A 24,813-nucleotide genomic window follows, 5' to 3' on the forward strand; every position below is an offset into this window, starting at 1 on the left:
ATGGGGGATGTGCTTGGGCCTGGGTACCAGCTGAGCCTCTTCCATCTTGCCTGGATGTGCCTGCTCTCCTCCATGCCGGTAAGGGGCAAGGTGGTGCTGGCCCATGGGGCAGCAGGGTTGGCACTGCTGGGCTTTGACCCATTGTGAATGTGTTCTCTCCTGGCTTGGCTGTGTGTGCCTGCCCATCTCGAGTCAGGGATCACTGGGGGGAGGCCTGCAGCCTCCTCGGGAGCCACCAGAGGCTCTGACCCAGCTTTGGGCTTGCAGCAAGGTGGGGCCAAGGTGCTGGAGAAGACGTTTGAGGAGTGGATGCGGTACCGTGACGAGTGCTTGAGGAGGATGGCGAGCAAGCCCTACCCAGCAGGTACCCGCTGTGCTCCAGCTCAGGTCACACGTGGGGGGACATGGAGCCAGGTGGTAGTGAGGCTGGGGCAACGTTTTATCCTTCCTTCAGCATCCCCTGTGCTGGTCACCAATGAAGGGATGTGCTGGGGGACTGATGTCTCCACATCTCAGATGGGCTGCCCAGGGCCAGGATGCCCCAGGGGGTCTGAGGCTGGTGTGGGGCACCAGGGACCTGTTCAGGGTGATGCCCCCTCAGAGGTGCTGGGGTGGCAGGGCTGGATGTGGCTCTGCCACCAGTATTTGACCATTGCCTTTTCCTCCCTCGCTGCTGTTGGAAGGGCTCTTCTGCAACCGGACGTTCGACATGTATGCCTGCTGGCCTGACGGGAGCCCTGGCATCACCGTCAATGTCTCCTGCCCCTTTTATCTGCCCTGGTTTGAGAAAGGTGATGATGACTCTCTACAACTACCTGAAGGGAGGTTGTAGTGAGGTGGGGTTTGGTCTCTTCTCCCAAGTAACAAGTGATAGGATGGGAGGAAATGACCTCAAGCTGCAAGGGAAGGTTTAGACTGGATATTAGGAACAATTCCTTCCCCAGAGGTTGGTCAGGTATTGGAACAGACTGCCCAGGGCAGTGGTGGAGTCCCCATCCCTGGAAGTGGTCACAAATGGTGTAGATGAGACCTGCAGTGACATGGTTTAGTGGTGGCCTTGGCAGTGCTGGGGAATGATAGGACTTGATGAGCTTAAAGGTCTTTTCCAGCCTAATTATTGCTATGCTCCTATGACCTTCTGCTGGCCTGGAGCTGGAAGCCAGGGCTGAGCATGCTGGGAGGAGGGAAGATACTCCTGGGGTTTTCCCTCTTGTCCACTGCTGGGGGAAGAGGGACCCACAGCAGAGCTGGGTGTGAGGCACGCATGGGGAACAGAGCCACATCCCCCCCGGTGGAGGGTCTTTGGGGCTGAGTAGAGCCTGAGCCACCATGCCAGGAGCAGGGCTTGGGGGAGCACGAGGGGAACACGGTGTTGGTGTCCGCAGTGAAGCACGGGCTGGTGAGCCGCAGGTGTGGCACCGACGGGCAGTGGGTGACGGTGAATGGCAGCCAGCCCTGGCGCGACTACTCACAGTGTGAGGAGGAGACAGCGGCCACTGTGGAGGAGGTGGGTGCCAAGGCCTGGGAATGCAGCACAGTGCTGCTGGCCCCGGCTCACCAGTGCGTTGCTGGCCTGCAGGAGGGCACCCACCGACTGATGGTGAGCTTCAAGGTGCTCTACACCGTGGGGTACTCGCTGTCACTCCTCACCCTCGTCTCTGCCCTACTCGTCCTCACTGTCTTCAGGTAGGAGACCTAGGGCACATGGTCCTGCCCCTTGTCCTCCACACCAGTGGTGGCCGAGCTAAGGGGTGCCCCCCCAAACTCTCACTGCCGCAGGAAGCTCCACTGCACCAGAAACTACATTCATGCCAACCTCTTCGCCTCCTTTGGGCTGCGGGCGACCTCGGTGATGGTGAAGGACGTGCTCCTGGAGAGGCGCTGGGGCATGGAGCTTCTGCAGGTGGCTGACTGGGAGGCTCTGCTGAGCCATGAGGTGAGTGCTGCCCCATGGGGTCCTTACATGGTGCGGGGCTGGGATCACCCCAGGGAGGGGTGCGCAGTGGGTGCTGGTGCTCACGCAGCCGCAGGTATTTGCTGAGTTCCGAGGGTGCCTATGCCCCTGATGGGGGAGCTCTTGGGGTGCCTGTGCCTATGGATGATCCCATGGGATGCCGCATGGTGGGTCTCCCCTCACAGGCAGCGCTGGGCTGCCGGGCCGCGCAGGTGCTGATGCAGTACTGCATCCTGGCCAACCACTACTGGTTCCTGGTGGAAGCCGTCTACCTCTACAAGCTGCTCATCGGGGCTGTCTTCTCTGAGAAGAATTACTACAGACTCTACCTCTACCTGGGCTGGGGTAGGGGCCACCCGGGCATGCGGTGGGGTTGGGAGCAGGACCTGGGGTCGGTGTGGGTTCTGGCCCTGGAGGGTGTGGGGAGGGGGCTCTGCTGACCCTAGGTGTCCCCATGGTGTCCCCTGCCCCAGGGCTGGTCTCTGAGCTCAGGAGGGTGCTTGGTTTTACAGGGTTTGCTGTGTGACTTGCAGGGACCCCTGTGGTGTTCGTGGTGCCCTGGGTGGCCGCCAAGTACCTAAAGGAGAACGTGGAGTGAGTGGCAAGGAATAGGGGGGTCCTGTTGGGATGCTCAAGGATGGGCAGTAGGATAGAGGCTGCTGTGGGTCCCTGACCCACTGAGCTGGGGCTGGCATGCTCTTGGCCTCATCCTGCCCCCATGCATGGTGTGATGGTGCTGCTCTCCCTGTATCCTTGTACAGGTGCTGGGCACTGAATGAGAATATGGCTTACTGGTGGATCATCCGCATCCCCATCCTGCTGGCCTCCCTGGTACGGGCACCATGGCCCTATGGCTTTCCCAAGAGCAGCAGTTCTTCAAGGCATCATGCTAAACACACATTGGTTGTTCTGTGCACCAGCTTGCTAATGCATGAGTTCTGGGAGTCTATGGAGGGGTGATTGTGCTGAGCCCCACATAATGGGGCTGGTTGTGGCCCCTGATGCTTCCCAGCCAGGATTTTGAGGTGGTGGGAGGGGAGGAAGGTCTGGGGACCCAGTGCCACTGGACTGCAGCAGCCTTAGCAGTATGGGAGGGTGTCATCTCCCACAGCACCCAAGGGTGGGCTGTGTCCCGCTATGCAGGATGCTGGGTGTGCAGGGTGCTGGGGTGTGCAGGGTGCTGGGCTCTGTGAGCCCCTGCACTGTCTCCTCCCACAGATCAACCTGCTGATCTTCATGCGGATCCTCAAGGTGATCCTGGCCAAGCTCCGGGCCAACCAGAAGGGCTACGCAGACTACAAGCTGCGGTGAGCCAGGAGGGTCATGGGTCCTCCTGCCGCCCCCTGCACTGGCTCCACCTCCCCATCCACCCCTACCCTGCACCACCATCCTGCACATCGTGAAACAGCCACCTTGAGATCACCAAATAGCTTGTCCCTGACTGTATTTGTGCCCCAGCACTTCAGTACTCGCTGCTTATTCTCTTTCAGGCTGGCCAAAGCCACACTCACCCTCATCCCCCTCTTTGGGATCCACGAAGTTGTCTTCATCTTTGCCACCGACGAGCAAACCACAGGCATCCTGCGCTACATCAAGGTGTTTTTCACCCTCTTCCTCAACTCCTTCCAGGTGAGGTGGGAGCATTTGCTCTGCCATGGATACATTATGGAGCAAGAACTGGGGGGGGTTTCTCTTCCAGCATGTTATCCCCACCCCATCGTGCTCCAACCTCAGGGATGGGGCCCTCCAGCCCTTTCACTGAGTGCATGATGGTGCCTCCCGTGCTCTCTGAGGCTGTGGTGGCAGGAGGACCTTGGCCCCAAAAGTGCCTATAAATGTCTAGGGAAACTAGACCCATCTTAGCCCCAGGGAGGCTCACTTCCCTCCCCTGCTCACTCTCCAGGGCTTCCTCGTGGCTGTGCTCTACTGCTTTGCCAACAAGGAGGTACGTACCTGCCCAGAGCACAGCTCAGCCCTGCCTCAGCCAGAGGCTTTGCCACCCCAGCCCTTGCTGCTCATGCTGCAGGAGGGCACAGCCAGGGCAAAGCCCCCACTCACTCCTGTCTGTGACAGGTGAAGTCAGAGATGAAGAAGAAGTGGCAGCTCTGGAAGCTCGACCACCCGGCGCTCTGCTGTGCCCAGTGATGTGGCACCTGGCCCCACAGAGCCAGGGAGAGGGATGTGGTGGATGCAGGGACCCAGCAGGAGGGCAGCACTCCTGAGATGGCCATGCTGGGACCAGCATCTCTGCTGTGCCACACCTGAGAGCACTGGAGCTGCTGGGGGGACATTCCCCTTCTGCGGTCCAAAGTGAGGGAGGTGCCCTTGGCTGCTCCCTCAGAAGAGCCTCACCTTGCTTGGTGAAATGCATGGGGGATGCTGCTCCTTTCTACCATCAGCTAGCTCTACTGGCACCCATCAGATGTGTTCATGAAACCCCCTTCCCATCTGCACCAACCTGGGCACCTCTAGAAGGGGATTGTGGCTGCTGGAGAGGAGCCCATCCGTCAGCAGAGGACAAGCAGCAGGGAATGGGAGATGCTGCTCAGCCTGGCACTGCTGACAGATTCGCACCCCTTGCCTGGCACCTCCTGCTGCACTCGGGGCTGTGTCAACACTGCTCCCATCCAGGACACCCCCTTCCTGCTCTTCCCTGCCCTCAAGATCATTTCTCCAGCACACCAAGAGCTCCCAGACACCCATCCCAGAGCCATCCTGCACAGTTCCCTGTAGAGAGTTGCTTCTGCTGCACCTTCTCACCCTGCTCACCCCTGGTACAGATCATGGCATCATCTCTCCAGCAGCACAGATCTGCACCTCAGGGGTCCTTCCTCTGAGCTCCTCCTGCAGCAGATTCCCCAAGACTCCTTGCAAGAAACAGAGCCCCAGCAGCAGCACTCACGTAGCTTCCTGCAGTGCTTGAGTGCTTGAACTGCATTCACGTTGCCCGTGAAGGGCAGTGCTGCTGCTCCCTCAGTAACAGGGGAACATCACACGGGAGGGTGAAGGACCCAGCACCAAGTCCAGCACCAACTGTGCAGCAGGGAGAGCCAGGAAGCCCGGGTAGGAGCCATGCTTGGCTTAGGGACTGTTTTACTGGCAAAAGGTTGGTGTGTCTGAGTACAGATGTGCAACAGCTGGCATTCGAGACGTTTGCTTCCTAGTAGGGTGCCAAAGCCACAACTGCTGCCCCTTGCTGAGTGACCCCAGGGCACCAAGAAGCACCTACACCTCTGCCTTTGCGAGTGAAATATTGAGGCTGTGTTGTTTGAGCAGTGCTGCATGTATCCGGCTTACAGCTCCCTTTCTGGCACTGGCACTCTGCTCCCATGGGAGCAGAGAGCAGCTCAGACACTATCCCCCAACCCCCTTGCTCTTGCCCCTTCAGCAGCAGCACAGATGTGCTGCTGAGTCTGTCGTTGTACCGCATGATGCTTTACCTCAGGAAGAGCCTGCTCTGGGAGGCAGGAAGTAGCTCTTGCTCTTCACTGCATGGATACAGGGGGCTTAATATCTCCAGTCCCCTCTGCTCTCATCCTGGGATAGAGCCTTTTTGCAGATGTAGCATCTCAAGGAAGGTGGCCTTGAACCCAGGAAGGAAAGAGTCTGCTCCCAGCTCATCTGGGCCTGAGGCTAGAGAGGCATGCATGGGTGTTCCTGGCTCACTGTAACCCCTCTGAGCCAATTTTACACATAACTCTCTTCTCAGATGTAAATAAATGTTTATTTTTCAGCAAGCAGAGCATGTTGCTTCTGTCAGCTCTGAGGGAGGGAAACACAGGCAAATACAGCCATATATCCAAAGGCACAGATTTGTGTTTCAGCACACACCCTCTCAGGGAGAGGGCATTAAACAGTTGCCAGAGAGCCTGGCTCAACCCAACCAGCCTCCCCCACTGCCCTGTGCTTCCAGGTGCTTACTGAAATGCTGTGCAAGATGGAGTGGAGAAGAAACAGGCAACAGTTCTCAACACTGAGGACTTTGAATCTTCGTACAAGAGGGAAAGTTCAGGCTGCACACCAGCTGTGGGTCGCTGTAGGACACAACACCTCTAAGAAATATATCAAGAGCTTTAGTTTTGACCAGAAAGAGATGTTAATGTCGCCCTATTCAAAGCTCTCTGTGACAGCTGCTGAATGGAGTCCTCTTCAGTATGTGGTTCTAGTGAGCAAGATGTTAGGTGAAGGTGTGTAACAGTCACACCAACAGCTCACAAGCATCAAAGCAGAGCTGGGTCCAAGGTGAGAGGAAAACACCAGCACACCACTCAACAAAGCTTAAACTTACTTCTGAGTTAGTGCAGAGAAATAACTTCCATCATGCAACTGGGACCACTGGGGGGCAAAAGCAGTGATCCCAGCCAGGAAGGGGAGAGCTGAGCCCTCAGGAGAACATCACTGTATCACTCACCCATGTTGTTCCTCTACAGCCCTGGCACTGCCTAACCACATAAATTCCTGTATCAAATCCAGCAGGAGCCGGACAGTGCTGGGAAGCCTTGGATAAGGCAGGTCCTAGAGCCCTCAGCACATGACCACATGGGAAAGGAAGCTGGAAAGCACTGTATGCATTCCCAATTGTCCTGAAAGAAATGAGAGAGGCTATTCATGAATTATACAACCTCACACACCAGAAACAGGTTTTCATTTTTTATTATTTCATCCAGGTCAGCAAACACTATTTCACTGGGACAGCACCGGATCCCCACTGCCTGCACAGCCCCCACTTCAGCTCTGCATGCTGTATGAAGTGCCCCCAATGAAGGGACTCCCTCTCCTCAGGGAGACACTGTTCTATAAAATCCCCTTAGACTACTCTAACACCCCTTTAAGCCTTTACAGCTGAGCTCCTGCAGCACCTTTTTGTAGGGCTCTCCTTTTCCTTCACACATACACAGCGGCATCTCACCCACCCTTTTTCCCAGGCACCCAAACATTACTATCTACTGGACGCACCCCTTAACCCTCCCAAACCCCTTTTCTTCCACCCTATGACCAAGCAAAGCCAGCCCAAAGAGATACTAATGTTGCTCTTTTCAAAGGCAAGTCTGTGCTGTGTCTCCTTCCAGCCACCCTCTTTTCTACTCAGCTCTGAATGCATTGTTGAGCCAAGGCTTCCCCTACTCTTCAGACGCTCCCAGGCCTATTCACTTGGTTTGTGGGGTATGGGTTGAGATTTCTTTTGCTTCCATGAAAACTTTCCCCCTTTCCCCACAGACATCTTGCCTTAAATTCAGATCTGGGCTTCTAAGGGACACAGCACTGACAACCATGTGCTAGTGCAGCCAGAGACAGCACCAAGGCTCAGGGAGAGGGCAGTAAGTGCCTTGGCACTCTCCACCATTCCTCCAGCAAGGGGGAACAGAGGATAAAGCCCAAAATACTTTTTCCAGCACAGCCTCAATGCTCTGAGTAGCCTTCAAAGATGCTGCCTTAGCAGAATTGGCCCTACCTCACCAAACTAGCTTTTCAGGGTGACATTTTCTGGTCCCAGGAGATACCCGCATCAGCACAAGAATGCCTTGGCAGTGCTATTTCCAAACACTAAAGGTTAGAAACCAAACACAGGCAGTGGTTGAGGACCACAGCTTTGCACCACTACTGCACCTGGGATGATTTTTTTTGCTCATCTCCCATGTGGATCTATCTAGTTCCCATCCTGCCTGCCCTGGCACTCTACTGCTTGACAGAGGCATAGGAGACTGAACAGTCTCAAACTCTGTTCTCTCTCATGTCCTTCCAGGGGAACATCTGCCTTGAAACCACTGTCAGTGTTGGGATCTTGGCAATGATGAACCAGACAGAGAGAATCTCTGCCATAAGACACTTACCACAAAAACGAGTTCCTTGGGACTGAATAACATGATAATAAACAACCCAAGGAGGGCCAGAATCTGAACTGAACCAGGGTGAGCTGGTTGGATAGAGAGGTTTTAAAGTACACATCTGGGATGGCAGTGGAACAGATATTCCAGCTACAGACTGCTGCTTGAGCTTTGTGGACTGCTCACTTCACTCATCCTCAACAAACCTACCTTCCTTATTGTTTTAGATACACTTTCTGGGCCTGTGCCATGATGCATTATCTGTGCCAATCCACATAGCATAAAAGGAGGCACAGCAAGTGTCAGAGGCCCTGGGAAAGATGGGATGCAGAAAAGCACAGTTAATCAGATTGCTGTGGGTAACTGTCAGCTTTCTGCCACTACACAGCCCTGAATGATAAGGACTGCAGGAAGCTTAAGGCAGATAAAACTTCTGGGCTCAGGCCTTCTCCTCATAACTTAACCTTTTGGTATGAGCAACTATGATCCTGGGAATGCAGACAACAGTCAGGTCCAAAGAGCTGCCGGGTTGTTGTCTCCTGCTGACTTTCCTCCTCCCAGGCATGTTCTCTTCTGGCTGAGACCTTCTTCCACACATCCACCAGCTGCTTTGGCCCTCCCACGAGAGCTGCAGTGCTGCCAGCATGGCCCTTGCACTCACTCTCCCAGGCACACTCAGCTTCCGGGTGGAACAGTCACCCGACGTCAGTATTCCTACAGCCACAAAAAGAGGACAGACACGCTTTCAGTGGGACAGAGACAACAGGGGTAAGGCTTTTCCAAAGGGAAAACCAATCAGAGGGCACATAAGGATCAGTTAAACTGCAGCCTCAATGTGCAGGCTTTGAGTGAGCACTGGGCACACTCAGCACATGGCTGTTACTTGCTGCAAGGAATTATATGTCCCCTCAATGCCACAGCCCTCTATCTGTCCTTAGCTCCCACTCACCCTCCTGCTTTGTTACGGATTGAGCCAGCTTTGCCCACTCTGCCCTGGGGGTTGGAGCCTTTGGAGGCTTTGAGTCACAGTCTGCAGAGCTTTTCCTGAGGACCAAACAAAAGGAAAAAAAATCAGTGTTAGCAGTAGGCCAGCAAGCAGTAAAGAGCAGGCTGCAGTTTACATTCAGCCACTGTTATTCTGCCTCCAGGCTCCCTTTTCCCTTGCAGCTTCTAGTGTCTCAAAACCAGGAGTGTCTTTACTCTCTGAATGCCTGTTGCTAGGACAAGTTCCTGTCAGAGAACATGGCACAGGCTTTGGGAAACACTTCACAAGCAGCTCTGACCACAGAGCAGGAGAGATGCAGGGCCTACATATCCCTTCTTTCTCAGTAGAGGATGAGGCAGAGCCCAAGATCTGCAGTGAGATCAAGTGCAAGGAAATGCCAGCACCAACTTTAGAACCTGGAGACTTCCCTCAATGAGGGGCAACTGTTAGGTCCCCCCAAACTACCACTGCCAAATCATGAAAAACCTGTCTAGCCATGCCCCCCCTCCAACACAACAGTCACTTCATGTGCCCATATTCCCCCCTGACCTTACCCATTTCTCCCACACACTCCTCTAGGACAGCTGACAGCTCAGGCAAACTCAGAGACTTCAGGGAAGGTGGCCATCCTTCCAGCACTGCAAGAAAGAGGAACCACACATTTAATCCATCTGCATGCTGTGACGAGCAGAGACAAGGGTTTAGTGTGGATACTGTGAACCATCCACACCCAAAGTGGTTCCAGTCAGGGGTTCCAAGTCACAGGGGAGGGGAGCTAGAACTGCCTGTAACAAACTGAGGGGGGTTCCCCATAATTCTGCCACTTAATTTTTTTATACTGTCTGGATCATAAATTAAGAGTCTCTCAAAGAGATTAATCGTGGTGGACAGGTATCACGAGAATCTCTACTTGACTCACTTTTAAAACACACGCAGCCAAGAGCACATCTCTAGAAGCGTGTAATGGGCAGCAGGATTGTTTGCTAACTCCTCACGATGAGGAGCTGGTGGGCCCATCCATGCGCAGCAGTTTCCCCACAGACCCCAGATCAGGTTAGGAAACCAGCCATGGCTCCAGATTCAGACCTTGCTCTAGTACATAGCACAGCAACACACCAAAGGTGCCCACACACTGCCATGCAGGAAGGGGAAGCCACAGGCCCGTGAACCAGGGCTTCCATTGGGTGCCCGTGCTACAGCTTTGCACTTTTAGCCACAAACACCTGCCAGAGCCCCAAACTTCCCACTTGCTAAGAATCAAAAGCTGCTGAGAAACTCCGCTGCAGTTAAAGTCCAAATGCCCCAAGCACTTTAAATCCTTCTCCCAAGCAAGGATTTTTACATTCAATTTAAAGGTTTGGCTGTTCATGTTTCCAAAATCACTTCTAAGTTCATCCTTCTAGCACACAGCTTGCTCTTGGGTCTCCTGCTGCCCACCCACCCTCTGCACCCAGTGCTGTAGTTGATAAGGTCTTCCTCACCCAGGCGCTCATCAGGCTGCCTGCTTTCACCAGTTCCCAGCTGCACCTCTGTGTCCAGCACTCTGCTCACTGCCTGCTCCTGGGTTAGCCGGGAGGACAGCTCTGCTTGACAGCATCTGCCAAACAAGACAAAAGCTCATCACAAGTGCACAAGGACACTTCCTGGAACAACATGCCAGTCTGTGCACTCCTACATCCTGCAAGTACCTGCTTGGGGTGCCGAGAGACCACATCTAACGCCCTGGGTTACAAACTGCTCCTTGTTCCTTCCCAGGAAGAGGAAGACGTGCCCCAGACAAAGCTCAGGGCGCTCTCCACTGTGCCCCATCTCCACAGCAATCTCTGCCCCTGTCCACAGAGGAGCTGCGGGGGGAGAAGAGAAGGAAGGGGCGGGATGAGCAGGAGAAAGCCCAAGCCAGGGGCTGCACCTGATTTATATGAGAATCAAGCCTGATCCAAGTTTTCTAATGGGCAAATGAAGCTACCTCAGGACAGGCATCAGGTTAAAGCAAGAGAAGCATACAAAGTTCTCTGGCTATCATCAGCATGACATTAATTCAAACAGTGTATCCCCAGAGCATGGCAAGGCCCTTCTACCAGGCAGCCTCAGGTCCTCAGTTGAGGGGAAAAGTCAAGTGCTCTGCCTCTTACAGCCTGGAATATTGTGCTGCTGTCCTGGAAGCCAATCCCAGTTCACCCTGGTTTGGTAGTGAGCAACCCTGTTGGATTAATGCTGCCTTCAAGGACATGTCTGTTCTGTCAATGGACAAGCAGGACCATGACAGGAGTCAAAAGGGACAGGGAGAAAAGTACCACATAAGCAACAAAAGGTATATTAGGAGGTGGTGGAAGACAGAGCTCAAATGCAGTGGTGTGACTGAGCAGGACAGTCTCTTCTGTTGGCTGTCAGAGTTTCAAGAAAAGTGTTCCCCACAAGCCAGGGTAAAGGCATTGCAAGTGTTCTCATGTAAGCACAAACAAAACACTTAGGCTTTTGGTTTGTTTAGTTGAAACAGGAGCACACACTACCCCTGGAAAAGTTGGGCCATTTATAGCCCATGCACCTGATTAAGGCTTTGCATCTGCTTATGTGCCTGGGGCTTCCCACTAGAGTGTAAGTCAGGCAGGATACAAAATGGGTTTAGATACCTGGTGACCTCTCCTGCCTCACCCTGAGCATCACCTGCAAGACTGCCATCATGATGGCCTAAATCCCATTTCCCAGTAGCCTCAGCGCCACTTCCTGGGAATAACTTACTTGATCTGATCCAGCAGGACTCCAACATCCTTGGTGATGGCCTGAGCCTCTCTGAGCTGGCACTGGATGGCATTCCAGGTCTCATCTCGCTCCATCAAACAGCTCTCAGCCACTGCACGCAGCTTCTGCTCCTGGCACACCTGGCCCTTCATCACCTCTACCTCTTCACACCTCTGCAGCAGAGCAGAGCAGGGTTAGGCTGGGACCTTGAAAGCTTATCTAATCCACCCACCCAATGGGGCATTCACAACCTCTCTGGACAACTTGTGCGAGGGTTTTACCACCCTCATTGTAAAAAACTTGTTCCTCACATCCAGCCCAAACCTCCCTCTTTTAGTTTAAAGCCTTCACCCCTCATCTTGTAACAGACCCTGCTAAAAATTCTCTCCCCATCTTTCTTATAAGCCCATTTTAAGTACTGAAAGGCCACAGTAAGGTCCCTCCAGAGTCTTCTCCAGGCTGAACCACCCAAACACTCTCAACCTTTCAAGGAAGCTCGATAAGGCTTGTACATTGAACACAGTTTCCCATCACACCAAGACAAGCCTCACAGTTATAATTCCCCCCTTCCTCTCCATTAGCAAAGCTACTCAGTAGGCCAAATTTCCCTGAATCAACAGAAGTCTGTTTACTAATAGCTGCACAAATTCACCATAAAAATGACACTACAGAAGAAGAGTAGGTATTCAATTTCTCCTACTTGCCCTTTTAGTTCTCAGGTGGATAGGAAACAGAGACATAGAGGCTTCACAAGCATACAATCCAGAGGATGAGGAGTGGATAAGCACTGAAAGTTATGCCTTCTCCTTTCCCCTGGGCCATTCAAGGCACAAGAAGAAAGATATGCTCCCAATCACTTACTGCAGTGTGGTAAGCATTGAGCAGCTCATGGCAGACTTCTTACCTTGTGCAGCTGGATGGCCAGTTCCTGCATCTCTGCCTCCAGCCGGTCTGCGTAGGCCAGCTCCAGGGCATCACTGGGTGGCCGAGCATTGCTGTGCCATCGCGCAATAGCAGAAGTCATCTTCCTTTTTGGGCCAAACAGACTGTGGGCAGAATGGCAAACTGTCAGGGGCCAAGACACTGAGCCAGCAGTTCCCAGGCCCATGGATGCCATGAAGCCCTCTGCAGTCTCCTGCCTCCTCCACAACCAGGAGCCTGTTACAGCCAAGAGGTAGGGGATATCAAAATTGCATGCAAGACAGCCAGAACAGAAAATCACTCACTAGCTAAACCTTCCTGACCAGGTTGTGTGCATGTTTGTAAGGGGAAAGATGAGAACCACATTACAGACACTCACGTGATGCCTATTTCTTTCAGGTCACTCTCTGTGAGTGTCAGGAAGATCCGAAGGTCAACATCTTGCTCCTCAAACACTTGCAGGTACTTCAGGCACCCGATCTGTTCAAGGAATGTTGCCAGGTCCTGCAGCACATCCAAGAAAATTTAGTTATACCCTCACCAACAAACACATTACCATCCCTCTTAATCACAAAGATCTACTTCCTCATATTGTTGCTGTGCTTTTCCAGCAGCAATCATGAATTCTCCTGGTTAACTGCCCTTCTCCACAGTCACACAACATGACAGGACTGACCTGATCAACACCTAAGCAAATAGTTCTTGCACAAGAAATTGCAATTTAACAAGCATTTAAGTTTGGGCAGAGGTTTGGAGTCAAAGGTGTTTTGGTGACAACTTCCCTTTTATTCAAGGAAGCGGCTTAGGCAACTAGACAAAACCTCCTGTACTCGATACAGTAACACTGTGTTACTTCAGTCAGTTCTCTGTGCCCTTACCTGAGGCCCTGTATAGGAAGGAGGCTCAGGAAGGAGTAGGTGCTGACTAGAGCTCCCAGCTTTCCCTGGGCAGTGGGTCCACTGGCTATCACTGTTGCTGTAGCGGTTCTTGATCTTAATGCTCTTGGCTTGTTTCCGACTAGGGGGACTGTTTGCATGGTCAGAGTCCTGCAAAAGAAAGAAAAAAACCCACAAAATATAAAGGTCGACGATGATCATCCAAAGATGTCAGGATCACTACAGCTAACAAATGCAGACTCCTTCAGGTCCCAGCCTCTAAATCCAGACAGCAATCCACAAACACAAGTAAAGACTAGCAAAGCCCTCATTAGGAAGGGCTGAATCAAGTCACTCCCAAGATGACAGCCTGGCACCATGGAATGGTATCGGGCTCTTGCAATTCCACCTTAGGAAGCAACATGCCAGAGCAAGCCAAAACAGAGCAATGCTGAGCCCTCCCTGAATCAATACAATGCACTAAGAGTCTACCTGTGAGAAGCTCCTCAAGATACAGGAGACTTCTGCTGATGTTCAGCTGTAGCACCCTTTTGTACATCAGCACCAGAGCTATTGTCTTGAACCATGTGAGCTGTGACATGAACCCCAGAGCAATCTCAAACTTCTTTCCTTTTCTTCTGTACTTCAGAAATTCCAACACTGTTGCACTTCCCTAAATCTTACTATACTACCTACTGTCTCACCAAGCTCAAGGAGTGCCCTAGATGTAGTCACTTTCTTTCTTGACCACCACCTAGCCAGAAGTCTGCAAAGAGTTAAGTTCTCCTTAGAAGCTGGAGAGGACTTAATTACTGTCTAGCCATCAACAACCTACTCTAGAGTGAATGTACTCCAAGAGTTGACTACTAGCTGGAGATCAAACAAGGCAAGCCATAATCTTCCAATACAGAAGCTGTTTCTTATCCCTTTAATACCATTCTTCCTCACCCAGCCTGGTACTGCAACCTCCTGTAGAGGCAGAATCATAGCACGCTGTGGAAGGGTGACAGCACTGGCCAGGCTGAAGGCACAAACAGGAAAACTGAAAATCCCACCTCATTGCTTTCCAAGGAGCCTTCACTGCTGACTCCCAGGGCTTTGGTCAGGCATTCACTGCTGCTGCTGCTGCTTCTGATGGCTGCTAAGTTGTTGGCAAGGAAAACATTATCCTCTGGAAATGAATGAGAAAAAAAAATTAATTCAGGTTCAACTCCCTTATGCTCAGTGCTGGTTTTGCTGCACAATTACCAGCAAAACCTGGTGGAGGTGTAAAGGAAGAAGCCCTGAACAAGGCTTTGTATCCAATACTTGTGACACAAGACAATTTTGAGACAGAAATATCCCATGTCTGATCCCAGACATTAATCTTTCTCCAAGTCTATTTACTACCACAAAGAACAGGAAGGCTAAATATGTGGTTTTGTGAGGCTCTTGGCTATGAGGTGGTATCCTGATTTCAGCTGGGACAGACTTATTTTTCTTTCTATTAGCTGGTACAGTCCTGCGTTTTGGATTTAGGATAAGAATGTTGATAACACACTGATGGTTTAACTGCTGCTGAACAGAGCTTAACACTAAATCAAGGACTTTCCAGCTTCTCATGCTACCCCACCAGTGAGAAGGCTGGGGAAACACAAGGAGCTGGGACGGGACACAGCCAGGACAGCTGACCCCAACTGCACAAGGGATACCCCGTGCCTATGGTGTTGTGCTGAACACTAAAACTGGGGGAAGTTGGCTAGTGCTTGGCAGCCTGCTGGACACCAATCAGCAGGTGGTGAATAACTGTACTGTGCACCGCCTATTTTGTACATTCTTTTACCATTATTACCTTTTTTTTACTTGTTTTCCATCCTATTAAACTGTCTTTTATCTTAACCCACAAGTTTTACCTTTTTTCCCTAATTCTCTCCCCCATCCCACCAGGGAGAAGTAAGTGAACAGCTGTGTGGGGTTTAGCTGCCTAATGGGTTAAACCACAACATGGGGAAAAGCGGGTTATTACTACCCAGCCTATGTTCCCATTAGTAAAACTCAGGAAAGGTCTTTCCTTGAGCCTAGATCCACTACACAGCCGCATTATCCTCTATTAATTCAAGAACTGTCCATATCCTTCCTTTGTGCTGCTTCAGAGAATGGTGATGTTGGAAGGCACCTCTGAAGGTCATTTCTTCAGGGCCACCTACAGCAGGCTGCTCAGTACCATGTCAGGAGCATCTGCAAAGATTGAGACTCCACCACCTCTCTGAACATTTCCTTATAGTCAGGGGGAGGCTCCTGTCTTTTGGTTTGTGCCTGTTGCCTCTTGTCCTGTCAGTGGACATCACTGAAAACAACTTTGCTTCAGCTCCTTTACACCCTGTCTTCAGATTATTTGTACAAATTGATGAGATCCCCACTGAGCTCTCTCTTCTGTAGGCTAACTCACCACAGCTGTCTCAACCTTTCCACAGGAAAGATACTCCAACCCTCAATATCTTACTGGGAAAGGAACATGCAAACCAAGGGCTTGGTCTTATACCCATCTGCAAGCCAGACTAGTTCCAGGAAGTGACTTACCCCTGCTGCTGCTACTCTCCACATCCTGCTCATTAATTGGAGAGGTAACATCCCTGTTCCGGATATTCTCTGCTTCACAGCTGCAATCATCATTGAAGGTGACGTAGCCCTGAGGAGGGACCTGATCTGTGTGTAAGAGGAAAGAACAATAAAGATTAGGATGCAAGTTATCAGGGATGCTCCTGCAGGAGAAACAACCACTCAGGGATTTGAAATTAATTAAAAGAAGACACTGTCTTCTCAGCTGGCAGTTTTCATTCTAAAAAGCAGAGAAAAACTGAGAAACGCATATGCCTCCAGCCTTTTTCCCACAGACACACATCTGCTGTACCAGATTTAGACAGCTGCATTGAATATAAGTCAGAGGAAACAGCCTCATAGCAGAGATGCACCTTAAGCAGCAGTTTTCAGCATTTCCTCTCCTCTTCATACCAAATTGCCAAAGTGAAAAACATCTGCTTAAAAAAACAAGCTGCCAGCTGCACCACATCCCCAGCCAAGCACACCCTGTGAAACCAAGCCCTAGCATCCCACTTACTTAAGAGGCTGACAGTATCATTTCAATTATTACCCTGTGGGAAGTGGTTGTATTATCTGTATTAAGAGAATGAACTGAATTTTTTTAACATGCTTTTAAGTCCACATTCTTAGTTATTCTAGACAACTAAGTAATTCGCCTGAGAAATACCTACAGCTATGATACGTGCACAAGAAAACTCATACCACTGTATCCAGGAACTGATGTCTGAATTGGGATCATATTTCTCTTGGCCTAATTGCAAAGGGCTTGTAATCTCGTTTTTAGCAGCACTTCAAGCATCAGGGAAACCAAAACTGACATATCGAGGAGCAGGGAATTCACTTTCATCATCTATGATTTCTTGGCCTGTGTGACCACTTCCTCTGTCATCAGCTTCAGAAGGGTTCTCAAACTTCCAACCCTACCTCAGAAAGGGAAGCTGAACTGTTCTCAAGAGTCAGGGGAACAGTAATTGAGGTAAGAGCAGTATTTGTTTCATATAAGTGTTCCACTCATCAATAATCAGCCCTGACATAAAAGAGTTCAAGTGGTTTTCTTTTGAAACCACAGACTGGATAGCCTTTTAGATGGCATTTGCTATCTTTGTTTCCATATAAGCCACACATGAATCCCAAATAAAGGGAAAATTGTTGGCACAGAAGTAGCTATAAAGCATTTGAGACCTCAAAAGATTTTAACTTCAAACTATTCTTACCATAGCGAGACTGCTTCTTTCCCCCAATTCCTACTGCTGTTATCTTAGCCAAAGCCTGGGGCCCATCATGGATGCTGGGACCCTTAGTCCGACGAACAGGTCTCTGTCTCTGGGGAGCAGAGCACGATTCATCTGAGGAACTCAGCTCTTCATATTTTCCTGTAGTTCAAACACAAATTGTTAGCAGCACAGTAATAACTTACCCAGTTTATTTGCTACTGGTCCTATAAATGCAGTGGAAATAAAAGAAACTTTGAAGAGGAAAGGTTAAAACAGTTTATCTAGGTCAGGAAAGGGCTAGCAGACAAAAAAAATGTGGGATCCATGCCTCTTCCATCCCCAGAAATGCTGGAATTTCCAGGATAGACAACCCACTACTACATACAGCAGCATGCTTTCAAAACATCAAACACCTCTTTTCAGGGTCTATCTTACAATGAGCAAGCTAAAGCACATCTCACCTGGACTCCTACAGAAGACCTTGGGTACTGGGGCTGTGTGCAAATCTATCAGCCCCACAATCTTTGTATGTCCATACTTCATGGCCAGTGTTCGTGCTGTGGCTCCAGTGTTATCTCTGACATCTGCCTTCACTCCCTGTACAAAAAAAAAAAAACATGTTCAAAACATAGAGAGCACTATATACAAAAGAAGCAAAAAGCCAAAGGATTGTCTTAGCTCCTCCATCAGAAACAGGCTCATCTTTGACAGACAGTTCATGCTTCACTAACACCTTGCTGCCTTTGTAGATACCAGTAGCCCAGGTATACAGCTCTCATGCATTGCTGCAGGGAACTACTTGTTTTATCTGAAAAATGTTTTGCCCTGCTGCCTCCTTCTGGAAGTAAGCTGGATCATTTCAATGAATATCAAAACCAAGTTGTTTAACAATGAGACACGCATGCTCATAAGCTTTTGGAGGCAGAAGATTCCCACTAGCCTGAGCATGCAAGCCTACAAAGACCGTAAGGAGAACACCACTTTAGCTGTTTTCCAAATCAGTTATTGTTCAGTTGAATCTAGATCACTTCTTTTCACACAAGGCCAGAGTAAGATCAGTACTAGTCTTCAGAAAGCAAATACTTTGAGAACAATTCAGTAAGCCTGGGACTTGAGAAGTGACTGTCTTCAAGGATCAAACATTACACTAAGAAGTCTGGTGTCAGACTTCTGGTTCTTCCTCTGAGGGCTGGAACCATGGACTTTCAGCTTTCCAGAGGACAGTCTGGAGACTTACATGACTGAGAAGGTACTGAACAATTATCTCATGGCCAGAAGCAGCTGCTTCCATCAGAGGTGTATATCCATACACTGGCTCCCTAGAGAAACACCAAACATGAACACATGAACTACGACAATCAAAGCAGTCTTTGCCATACCCTAATAGCACATCTCCAGCCTCTACCCTCAGCTGATCACAAACTCAGCCTTGTATTGTCTGCTCATCTGCACTCTGGTCTACCTTAGCAAAACCCCCAGGGGGGATTCACTAAGTGTTACTCTACTGGCAGCACAGCAATAGGTTACTGTTCCAGTTGCAGATCTGCCTTTCAGTAGTGAAATCAGTTTTGCAAGAGCTAACAAAGCAAGAACCTCCTGCTGACCTCAGGCAATCCAATACGCATTAATGTAAGGCAGCTCCCATGGCATGGAAATGCACTGCATACTTCAGAAAAACTGAGCTCCAAGTACACAGAAAACTCAATAGAAAGACTTGTAAAGTGCACTTGAATTCAGAAGACACTGCACCTGCTTGCTTTCAGTTTAGCCCATAATTAAACAAGCAGTAAATCTATTTCTCTTTATCTTAGGTAAGTAAACAGTAACAACAACTTCACTGCTTGTTTGCAGGTCACCTGTCCTTGTATGCCATGCTTCCTGGCATATAGGAGGAAAGACAAAATAAGTGTCTTCTCTTTGCCCATGTTCAAGTGTGTTCCATATGCCAGCTGCTGCTGTCATACCTGACACCTGTTGAGAAATGAAATGACAGATTCCTCCTTACTTGCAGTTGGCATTTGCCCCATTGTCCAGTAAGAACTTGACCATCTGCTGATGTCCAGCGCTGGTACAGTGAAATAAAGCAGTCCAGCCATGGATATCCTTCATCTCCAGCTCTGCACCTTGCTTCAAGAGAACAGAGAATGTTCTTTACTGCACCCCTTTGCTAGGTCTTTTAGACACTGCCCGTCTGTGCTGGGACAAGAGAGTTTAAATCCTTGTCAGGAAGCCGAACTTGCAAAAGAACACAAACTGCACATTTAGGCTGCAACTGGTGGAGAATCTTACCCTGTGCATTTAAACTGTTTACTGTGGCTTTAGCTATTTAATATGGCATACACACCTGTAGAAGAAAGTAAGCAACACTTTCATTTCCACAGCTGGAGGCAAGCATAAGCGGTGTCTGGCCTTCTGGTGTTGGGATGTTCACATTCACTCCTGCTTCCAGTAACAGGTGCACAATGTTGTCATGGCCAATATAGGAGGCATACATCAGTGGAGTCCAGCCACCACGATTCCTCTTATTTAGATCCAGATCTCCACTAAATAACGGAAAAAAATCAGCTGAATGACTGTCCTGGAGCTGTAGACCACAGGAGGATTCTGTGGTCTCTTGCTACCATCATTGTATTGAAAGAAGGCTGAAAAAAAAAAATCAGCCCTATCAGCCGTAGCACAACTTCAAACAAATCAGTAAAGAGATAATTTTTTTCAGCAGATTTGCCCCTTTAAATTTTGTGCCTAAGAACCCTTTGGGAGCTCCAGTGATGTGCCCCTGTTGCAATGTTAGACCAACCTGCATGCAGCCAGTGAAAAACCATAACCAGCAGCAAGTAACCACAGATCTGTGTCCCCTCCACCCCCTCCTTACCGCTGAATACACTCCTGCACCACTTCACACTGGCCGACAGAGGAGGCTGTGTGCAAGTCCAGGGGGACATCCAGCTCTTCCCAACAGATCATCTGGCCAACCCCATGCCACATGGAAAGACTGCGGCTCAGCAGCTCCGACTCACTAGCTTCATCACTCAGCTCCGACATCCTGCCCTGAGTAACCAAAGCAAAGCAGAACTCTGAGCTGCTGATCTCTATTTTCTACAGAACATGGCACTGCCCCTTAGCGCTGCAGCTCCAAAGTGCCATGGCTTTGGAAGCTGAGGTCATCTCAGAGGTAGGGCATTGTTCCAAACTCCTACCTCTACTTCGATCACCTCCGTAACCTGAAGCTACAAGACTTGCTGAGGAGTTTTTGCTGGCAGTTCTTTCTTGCTGCAGGAGACGCTGGGATTTTAATACCCTGAAAAAATAAAAGCCAGTAATGGTAAAAACACATCTTTTAAATCTCATTTATGCCTTCAGAAGCACTGGCTTTATTTCTTCCCTTTCTAATCAAAATGTGCCTAAGGAAGCTTTGGATACCCTTAAAAAAAACCGTCAAGAGAAGACTGACTATGCACCTATTTAAGCGCTGACAGCACACTTAGTGTTATACAAAACAATGGAATTCTTGGTTTTATAACTGAGAGAACTAATTCATGTGTCAGACATACCTGGTCTTTCTCCATATGCCTTATATTACAGGATGGCCCTGCTTAAATGAAGACATGGTCATTAATAATGACAACTGTCCACTGCTCTCAGAAGTAGTTAGTATCACCTGAATAGCACACTTCTTGATGTCCTCAGGTCCTAAGTAGATTGCTGCTATCAGTTCTTGTTTCAGCACTTCAGAAGCAGCCCAGTCCCATCTCCAGATCTTGGCAACTGCTGGAACGCTCTGAGCAGCAGTGACCTGCACATTCATTACTTGATCATGTCCACCACCCCTCAAGGAGTAACCTAATTACAAAATTAGTGGAGTTCCATGACTGTCTGAAAGTTTTATTTCCCATTCCTAGCCTTAGGGAGCAATTGCATATTAATCAGTTTAACCACTCACAGGAGTGTTCTTGTTTGGCACTTTGTAAAGTGCCGTTGGACAGAGCTGCATCTGTCATGTGAGGTCTTCAACCACAGCATCAGACTACATCCAAGTCAACCCAATGGGAAGCATCTTCCCCTCCCTGTGGTCTCATCACCCACCACATAGCACTTCTGGTGTTTGTCTGATCCCATGGCAATATGCTTGGCAGCTAAGCCAATAGAAAGTATTATTTTTCTTGATGAATTTCTTGCCAGTTTAATTCCCAATTCATTCTGGGGTCACACAAATGCCAAATTTGGCATTGGTGAATAATAAGAGAGCAGGAACACTTCTCAGCAGCAGTTGCTTTTTAGACTGCCCCAGCCGTAACATTTCTAAACAGTACTTACATTTTCTGAGCACTTGGGAGTCCCTCTTGCAAGCACCAGCCTCTTTTCTCATAAGATAAGAAAAATGCCTTTAATTCTTACCTCTTCCCTCCCCACCTGGATCTTTTTTTCTCCCCACTTCTTCTGTTTGTCTACCTAAAGTGCTGGTAACAATTCCTTTCTTAACATATCTGCAAAAGCACCTATTTTTACCTAACAGCAGCAATTTGTATAACACCGGCAACCCAGAGCCTTAGGTAAGAATATGTAGGGAAGAACCCAAATGAAAGACTTGAACACCCTGCAATCAAAATACAGATATAAGTGTATTTAAGTGGATCATAAGGGGGGAAGTAGAGCTGTTTCTCATTACAACAGATTAAAGCTGCTCCTGTTAGGCAAAAAAGTCACGTTGACAGTTAAAGGAAGTTAAATCCAGAACAGTTTGTAGAAGTGTAGATGAAAGTGAAGCTCACTCTTTGCTCTGCAGATCTCCTGTTAATCAGATATATGAAGCCCACAGGTGTTTGGGCTCTGTCCATATCAGCCCCACTGCAGGTACTAGTTACCAACACAACTTTGGCAAGTGGATCCACAGTCAAGACAGCAACACTGACACATGGGAAGTTATGCTTAACTCCAGAATATCCAGACTCTCCGTTTCATCCCTATCCCCTGCACTCTGCTCTAACTGCTGATGTCTGCCTTTTTCTTGACTCTGGGATTTCACCCCATCCTGAACTGGAGCACGATGTCAGCTGTGTAAGCACCTGAGAAAATACATGGGGGAGCTGAACAGAATCTACAGGAGAACAAGAGAAGTGATCAGAGTCCTAAGGGCAGAAATGAAAACCTGGGTGAAATTAAATGAGGGTTGTCTGATCTAAAGAGAAGATGCCTGGAAGGGACATGTGGTAACAGCCTTCAAATACACAAAGGTTGCTGCAGAGAGGATGACAGAAATAATCTGCTCCCTGTGGCCACGGTGACAGGACATAACAGGCTTAAATTGTAACATGTAAGATTTTTGGTTAAAGACCACCAAAATATTTGTAAAAATAAGAAGAGTAGTACTGTGATGGATTATTACCAGAAGAGATTTGGCTGCTAAGAGTAAGCTAGACAAAGGCCTCCTGAAAACAGATTATTCTCTTGCTCTGGTGCAGAGTAGTTAACATCTGTTAGAGACCTTCCTCAGCCCCAAGCAGCTGTTGCTAACATATTTACTACACCAACATGTAGCTGTTTATCAGGATCAGTCCTGACCCCCAGAGCAGGCAGCAAACACCACACTGTCCCACATTGTGTTTGCTGTCTGGGCAGATGAGAAAGCCAGATAAAGAGAAATATACCATTAATATGAGAACTTAGTATGAAAACTGCTGCAAAAATCACCTTAGAATACCTTTTCGGAGGGTAACCCTATGGAACAAGTGACAGAAAATAAAAGAGTAGGAGAAGAACCACCCTAAAATAAATGGGAGGCAATGCCAGAAGCAACTAGTCCCCAGCACAGGACAAATCCAACACTGCTGTTTATCACCACCTACCAGGCACCATTAAGCTGTACTGGCTAAATTCATTCTCCCATCCTCTGCCACAAGGACAGTAATATCCACACGGGTCCTTCTGTCCCAGAAGACACCCAAAACAGTACCAGTGTAGAGGCTGCTGGAGTTTCCAACTGAGCCATCAGACTGATAACATGCTTTGTTGCTTCTGCTCCTGACTTAGTGCTATCTCCACTAAATTCAGCAATAACCTAGCAGGAAGAAATAAGAAGCTTTGTTACATCCTTGTGCAGGTACCAATAACTGTTACCAGCTCAGTCACAGCAAGTACTCCCAGAGACAGAAGATCTAATCTTTGCACTACTGCTGTCTGCTACTGACCAGAGATGAGCACACACTCACACTACAGCTGTAGAAACTGCATCCAGTTTCATGGAATAGTGGTGTGTGTAGCAGAAAGTATTCCTGCAGCACAAGCTCCAGGTCAGGACCCACAACTCCTACACAGATCTGTTGAAAAGACACCAGAGACAGGACAAGGAGCCATGGCCATAAAGTAAAACACGAGTTTCCCCTCAACATGAGAAAGAACGTCTTTCCGCTGAGGGTGGCGGAGCACTGGAACAGGCTGCCCAGGAGGGTGGTGGAGTCTTCCTCTCTAGAGACATTCAAACCCACCTATACATATTCTTGTGTAACCAGCTCTAGGTGGCCCTGCCTTGGCAGGGGGTTGGACTGGATGACCTCCAGAGGTCCCTTCCAACACTAATGGTTCTGTGATCTGTACCACAAACCTGGCACTCTCAAGCATGTTAAAGAACATGCTCCCAAGAAGACAAGAAGCACAAAAACACTTTAATGGCTGTTAGGGAGCACATTTCCCAGGACAAGGGCTATGTCAGACAAGGCAGACAATACAGCCCCCAGAGCTTGGTGCTGGGCAGGCTCCATAGAACCACATATAACAGTTTAGGTTGGAAGAGATCTTAAAACTCATGCAGTCCCAACCCCCTGCCCCAGGCAGGGACACCTTCCACTAGACCAGGTTGCTCCAAGCCCCATCCAACCTGGATCTGAACACTGCCAGAGATGGGGCAGCCACAGCTTCTCTGGGCACCCTGTGCCAGTGCCTCAGCACCCTCACAGGAAAGAACTTCTTCCTTATGTCTAACCTGAATCGTCCCTGTTTAAGTTTAAACCCATTCCCCCTTGTCCTATCACTACAGTCCCTAATGAACAGGACCTCTCCAGCATCCCTACAGGCCCCCTTCAGATACTGGAAGGCTGCTATGAGGTCTCCATGCAGCCTCTCTCTTCTAGGCTGAGCAGCCCCAGTTTTCTCAGCCTGTCTCCATAGGAGGGCTTCTCCAGCCCTCATCATCCCCGTGGCCTCCTCCGGACTTGTTCCAACAGCTCCATGTCCTTATGTTGACAATACCAGATCTGCACACCGTGCTGCGAGTGGGGTTCCACGAGGGACTACACAACGATGTGTCCAGAGATGAGGTTGGAGCTGTCACAACCAGTAACTGCAAGGCTGTTATCAGAATTCTCACAGCTAAATAGCTCCCAAGCACATTATCCCGGCCGGGGCCTTCCTAGAGGGTAGGCCTTAACCTTCGCGGTGGGGTGCGGTGGGGCAGGCCGGGGCATCCCAGCAGCAGACCCCGCGCCGGTGGAGTGCCCTGGCCTACCCCACAGCGGAGCCGGCAGACCTCATCTAACAGTCCACCGACCGCCTGGGGAGAGCCCCCTAGGCGGCTGCGCCCAACCCTCCCTATGGCCACTGGAGCCCAGCCCCGAGCCCAACCCACCTCCGGGCCCACTACCCCTCACCTGCACCCCCGGTGAACTCCACTACCGGACGTCGTCCCTCCCGCGCAAGGAATGCTGGGAGCCCTCCCGACTACTAATTC

General features: G+C 49.7%; 2 protein-coding genes across 4 annotated transcripts; one reads left to right on the plus strand and one right to left on the minus strand.

Annotated features, from left to right (window-relative positions):
- Positions 1-4,165, plus strand: LOC101869054 (glucagon receptor-like). The gene is made up of 13 exons (XM_034065614.1): positions 1-78; positions 268-364; positions 684-791; positions 1,386-1,507; positions 1,580-1,686; positions 1,780-1,936; positions 2,140-2,299; positions 2,488-2,548; positions 2,716-2,785; positions 3,173-3,261; positions 3,445-3,583; positions 3,858-3,899; positions 4,028-4,165. The coding sequence occupies exons 1-13, from the start codon at positions 1-3 to the stop codon at positions 4,097-4,099; spliced, it is 1,302 nt and encodes a 433-aa protein (XP_033921505.1). The 3' UTR covers positions 4,100-4,165.
- Positions 4,166-6,579: 2,414 nt separating this feature from the next.
- ANKS3 (ankyrin repeat and sterile alpha motif domain containing 3) lies at positions 6,580-24,782 on the minus strand. Of its 3 annotated transcripts, XM_005150765.3 has the most exons (18): positions 24,734-24,782; positions 20,291-20,391; positions 19,966-20,141; positions 19,438-19,636; positions 19,099-19,220; positions 18,331-18,412; positions 17,555-17,690; positions 17,094-17,252; positions 15,859-15,984; positions 14,355-14,470; positions 13,303-13,470; positions 12,804-12,928; positions 12,408-12,549; positions 11,504-11,676; positions 10,246-10,361; positions 9,319-9,402; positions 8,729-8,823; positions 6,580-8,493 (listed from the first exon to the last, which is right to left on the minus strand). In XM_005150765.3, the coding sequence occupies exons 3-17, from the start codon at positions 20,133-20,135 to the stop codon at positions 8,741-8,743; spliced, it is 2,001 nt and encodes a 666-aa protein (XP_005150822.1). In that variant the 5' UTR covers positions 20,136-20,141; positions 20,291-20,391; positions 24,734-24,782; the 3' UTR covers positions 6,580-8,493; positions 8,729-8,740. The 3 variants fall into 3 exon arrangements, 2 of the variants coding, with proteins under 2 accessions (XP_005150822.1, XP_030906285.1); XR_004549944.1 differs by lacking the exons at positions 6,580-8,493; positions 8,729-8,823; positions 9,319-9,402 and adding an exon at positions 10,453-10,608; XM_031050425.2 differs by lacking the exons at positions 19,966-20,141; positions 20,291-20,391; positions 24,734-24,782 and having other exon boundaries at positions 19,099-19,216; positions 19,438-19,496.
- Positions 24,783-24,813: the final 31 nt, after the last annotated feature.

The sequence above is a fragment of the Melopsittacus undulatus genome, chromosome 8 (assembly GCF_012275295.1).
Source record: "Melopsittacus undulatus isolate bMelUnd1 chromosome 8, bMelUnd1.mat.Z, whole genome shotgun sequence".
Classification (NCBI taxonomy): domain Eukaryota; kingdom Metazoa; phylum Chordata; class Aves; order Psittaciformes; family Psittaculidae; genus Melopsittacus; species Melopsittacus undulatus.

Excerpts from the sequence above, each read along its gene's own strand:
- LOC101869054 (XM_034065614.1), top strand. The coding sequence starts at position 1 with ATGGGGGATGTGCTTGGGCCTGGGTACCAGCTGAGCCTCTTCCATCTT. Across the intron at positions 1,937-2,139 it reads AGGCTCTGCTGAGCCATGAG|GCAGCGCTGGGCTGCCGGGC; the intron begins GTGAGTGCTGCC and ends CTCCCCTCACAG. Across the intron at positions 3,900-4,027 it reads ACTGCTTTGCCAACAAGGAG|GTGAAGTCAGAGATGAAGAA; the intron begins GTACGTACCTGC and ends TGTCTGTGACAG.
- ANKS3 (XM_005150765.3), bottom strand. The coding sequence starts at position 20,135 with ATGTCGGAGCTGAGTGATGAAGCTAGTGAGTCGGAGCTGCTGAGCCGC. Across the intron at positions 14,471-15,858 it reads GGAGAGTAGCAGCAGCAGGG|AGGATAATGTTTTCCTTGCC; the intron begins GTAAGTCACTTC and ends ATTCATTTCCAG. Across the intron at positions 12,929-13,302 it reads CTTCCTATACAGGGCCTCAG|GACCTGGCAACATTCCTTGA; the intron begins GTAAGGGCACAG and ends GATGTGCTGCAG.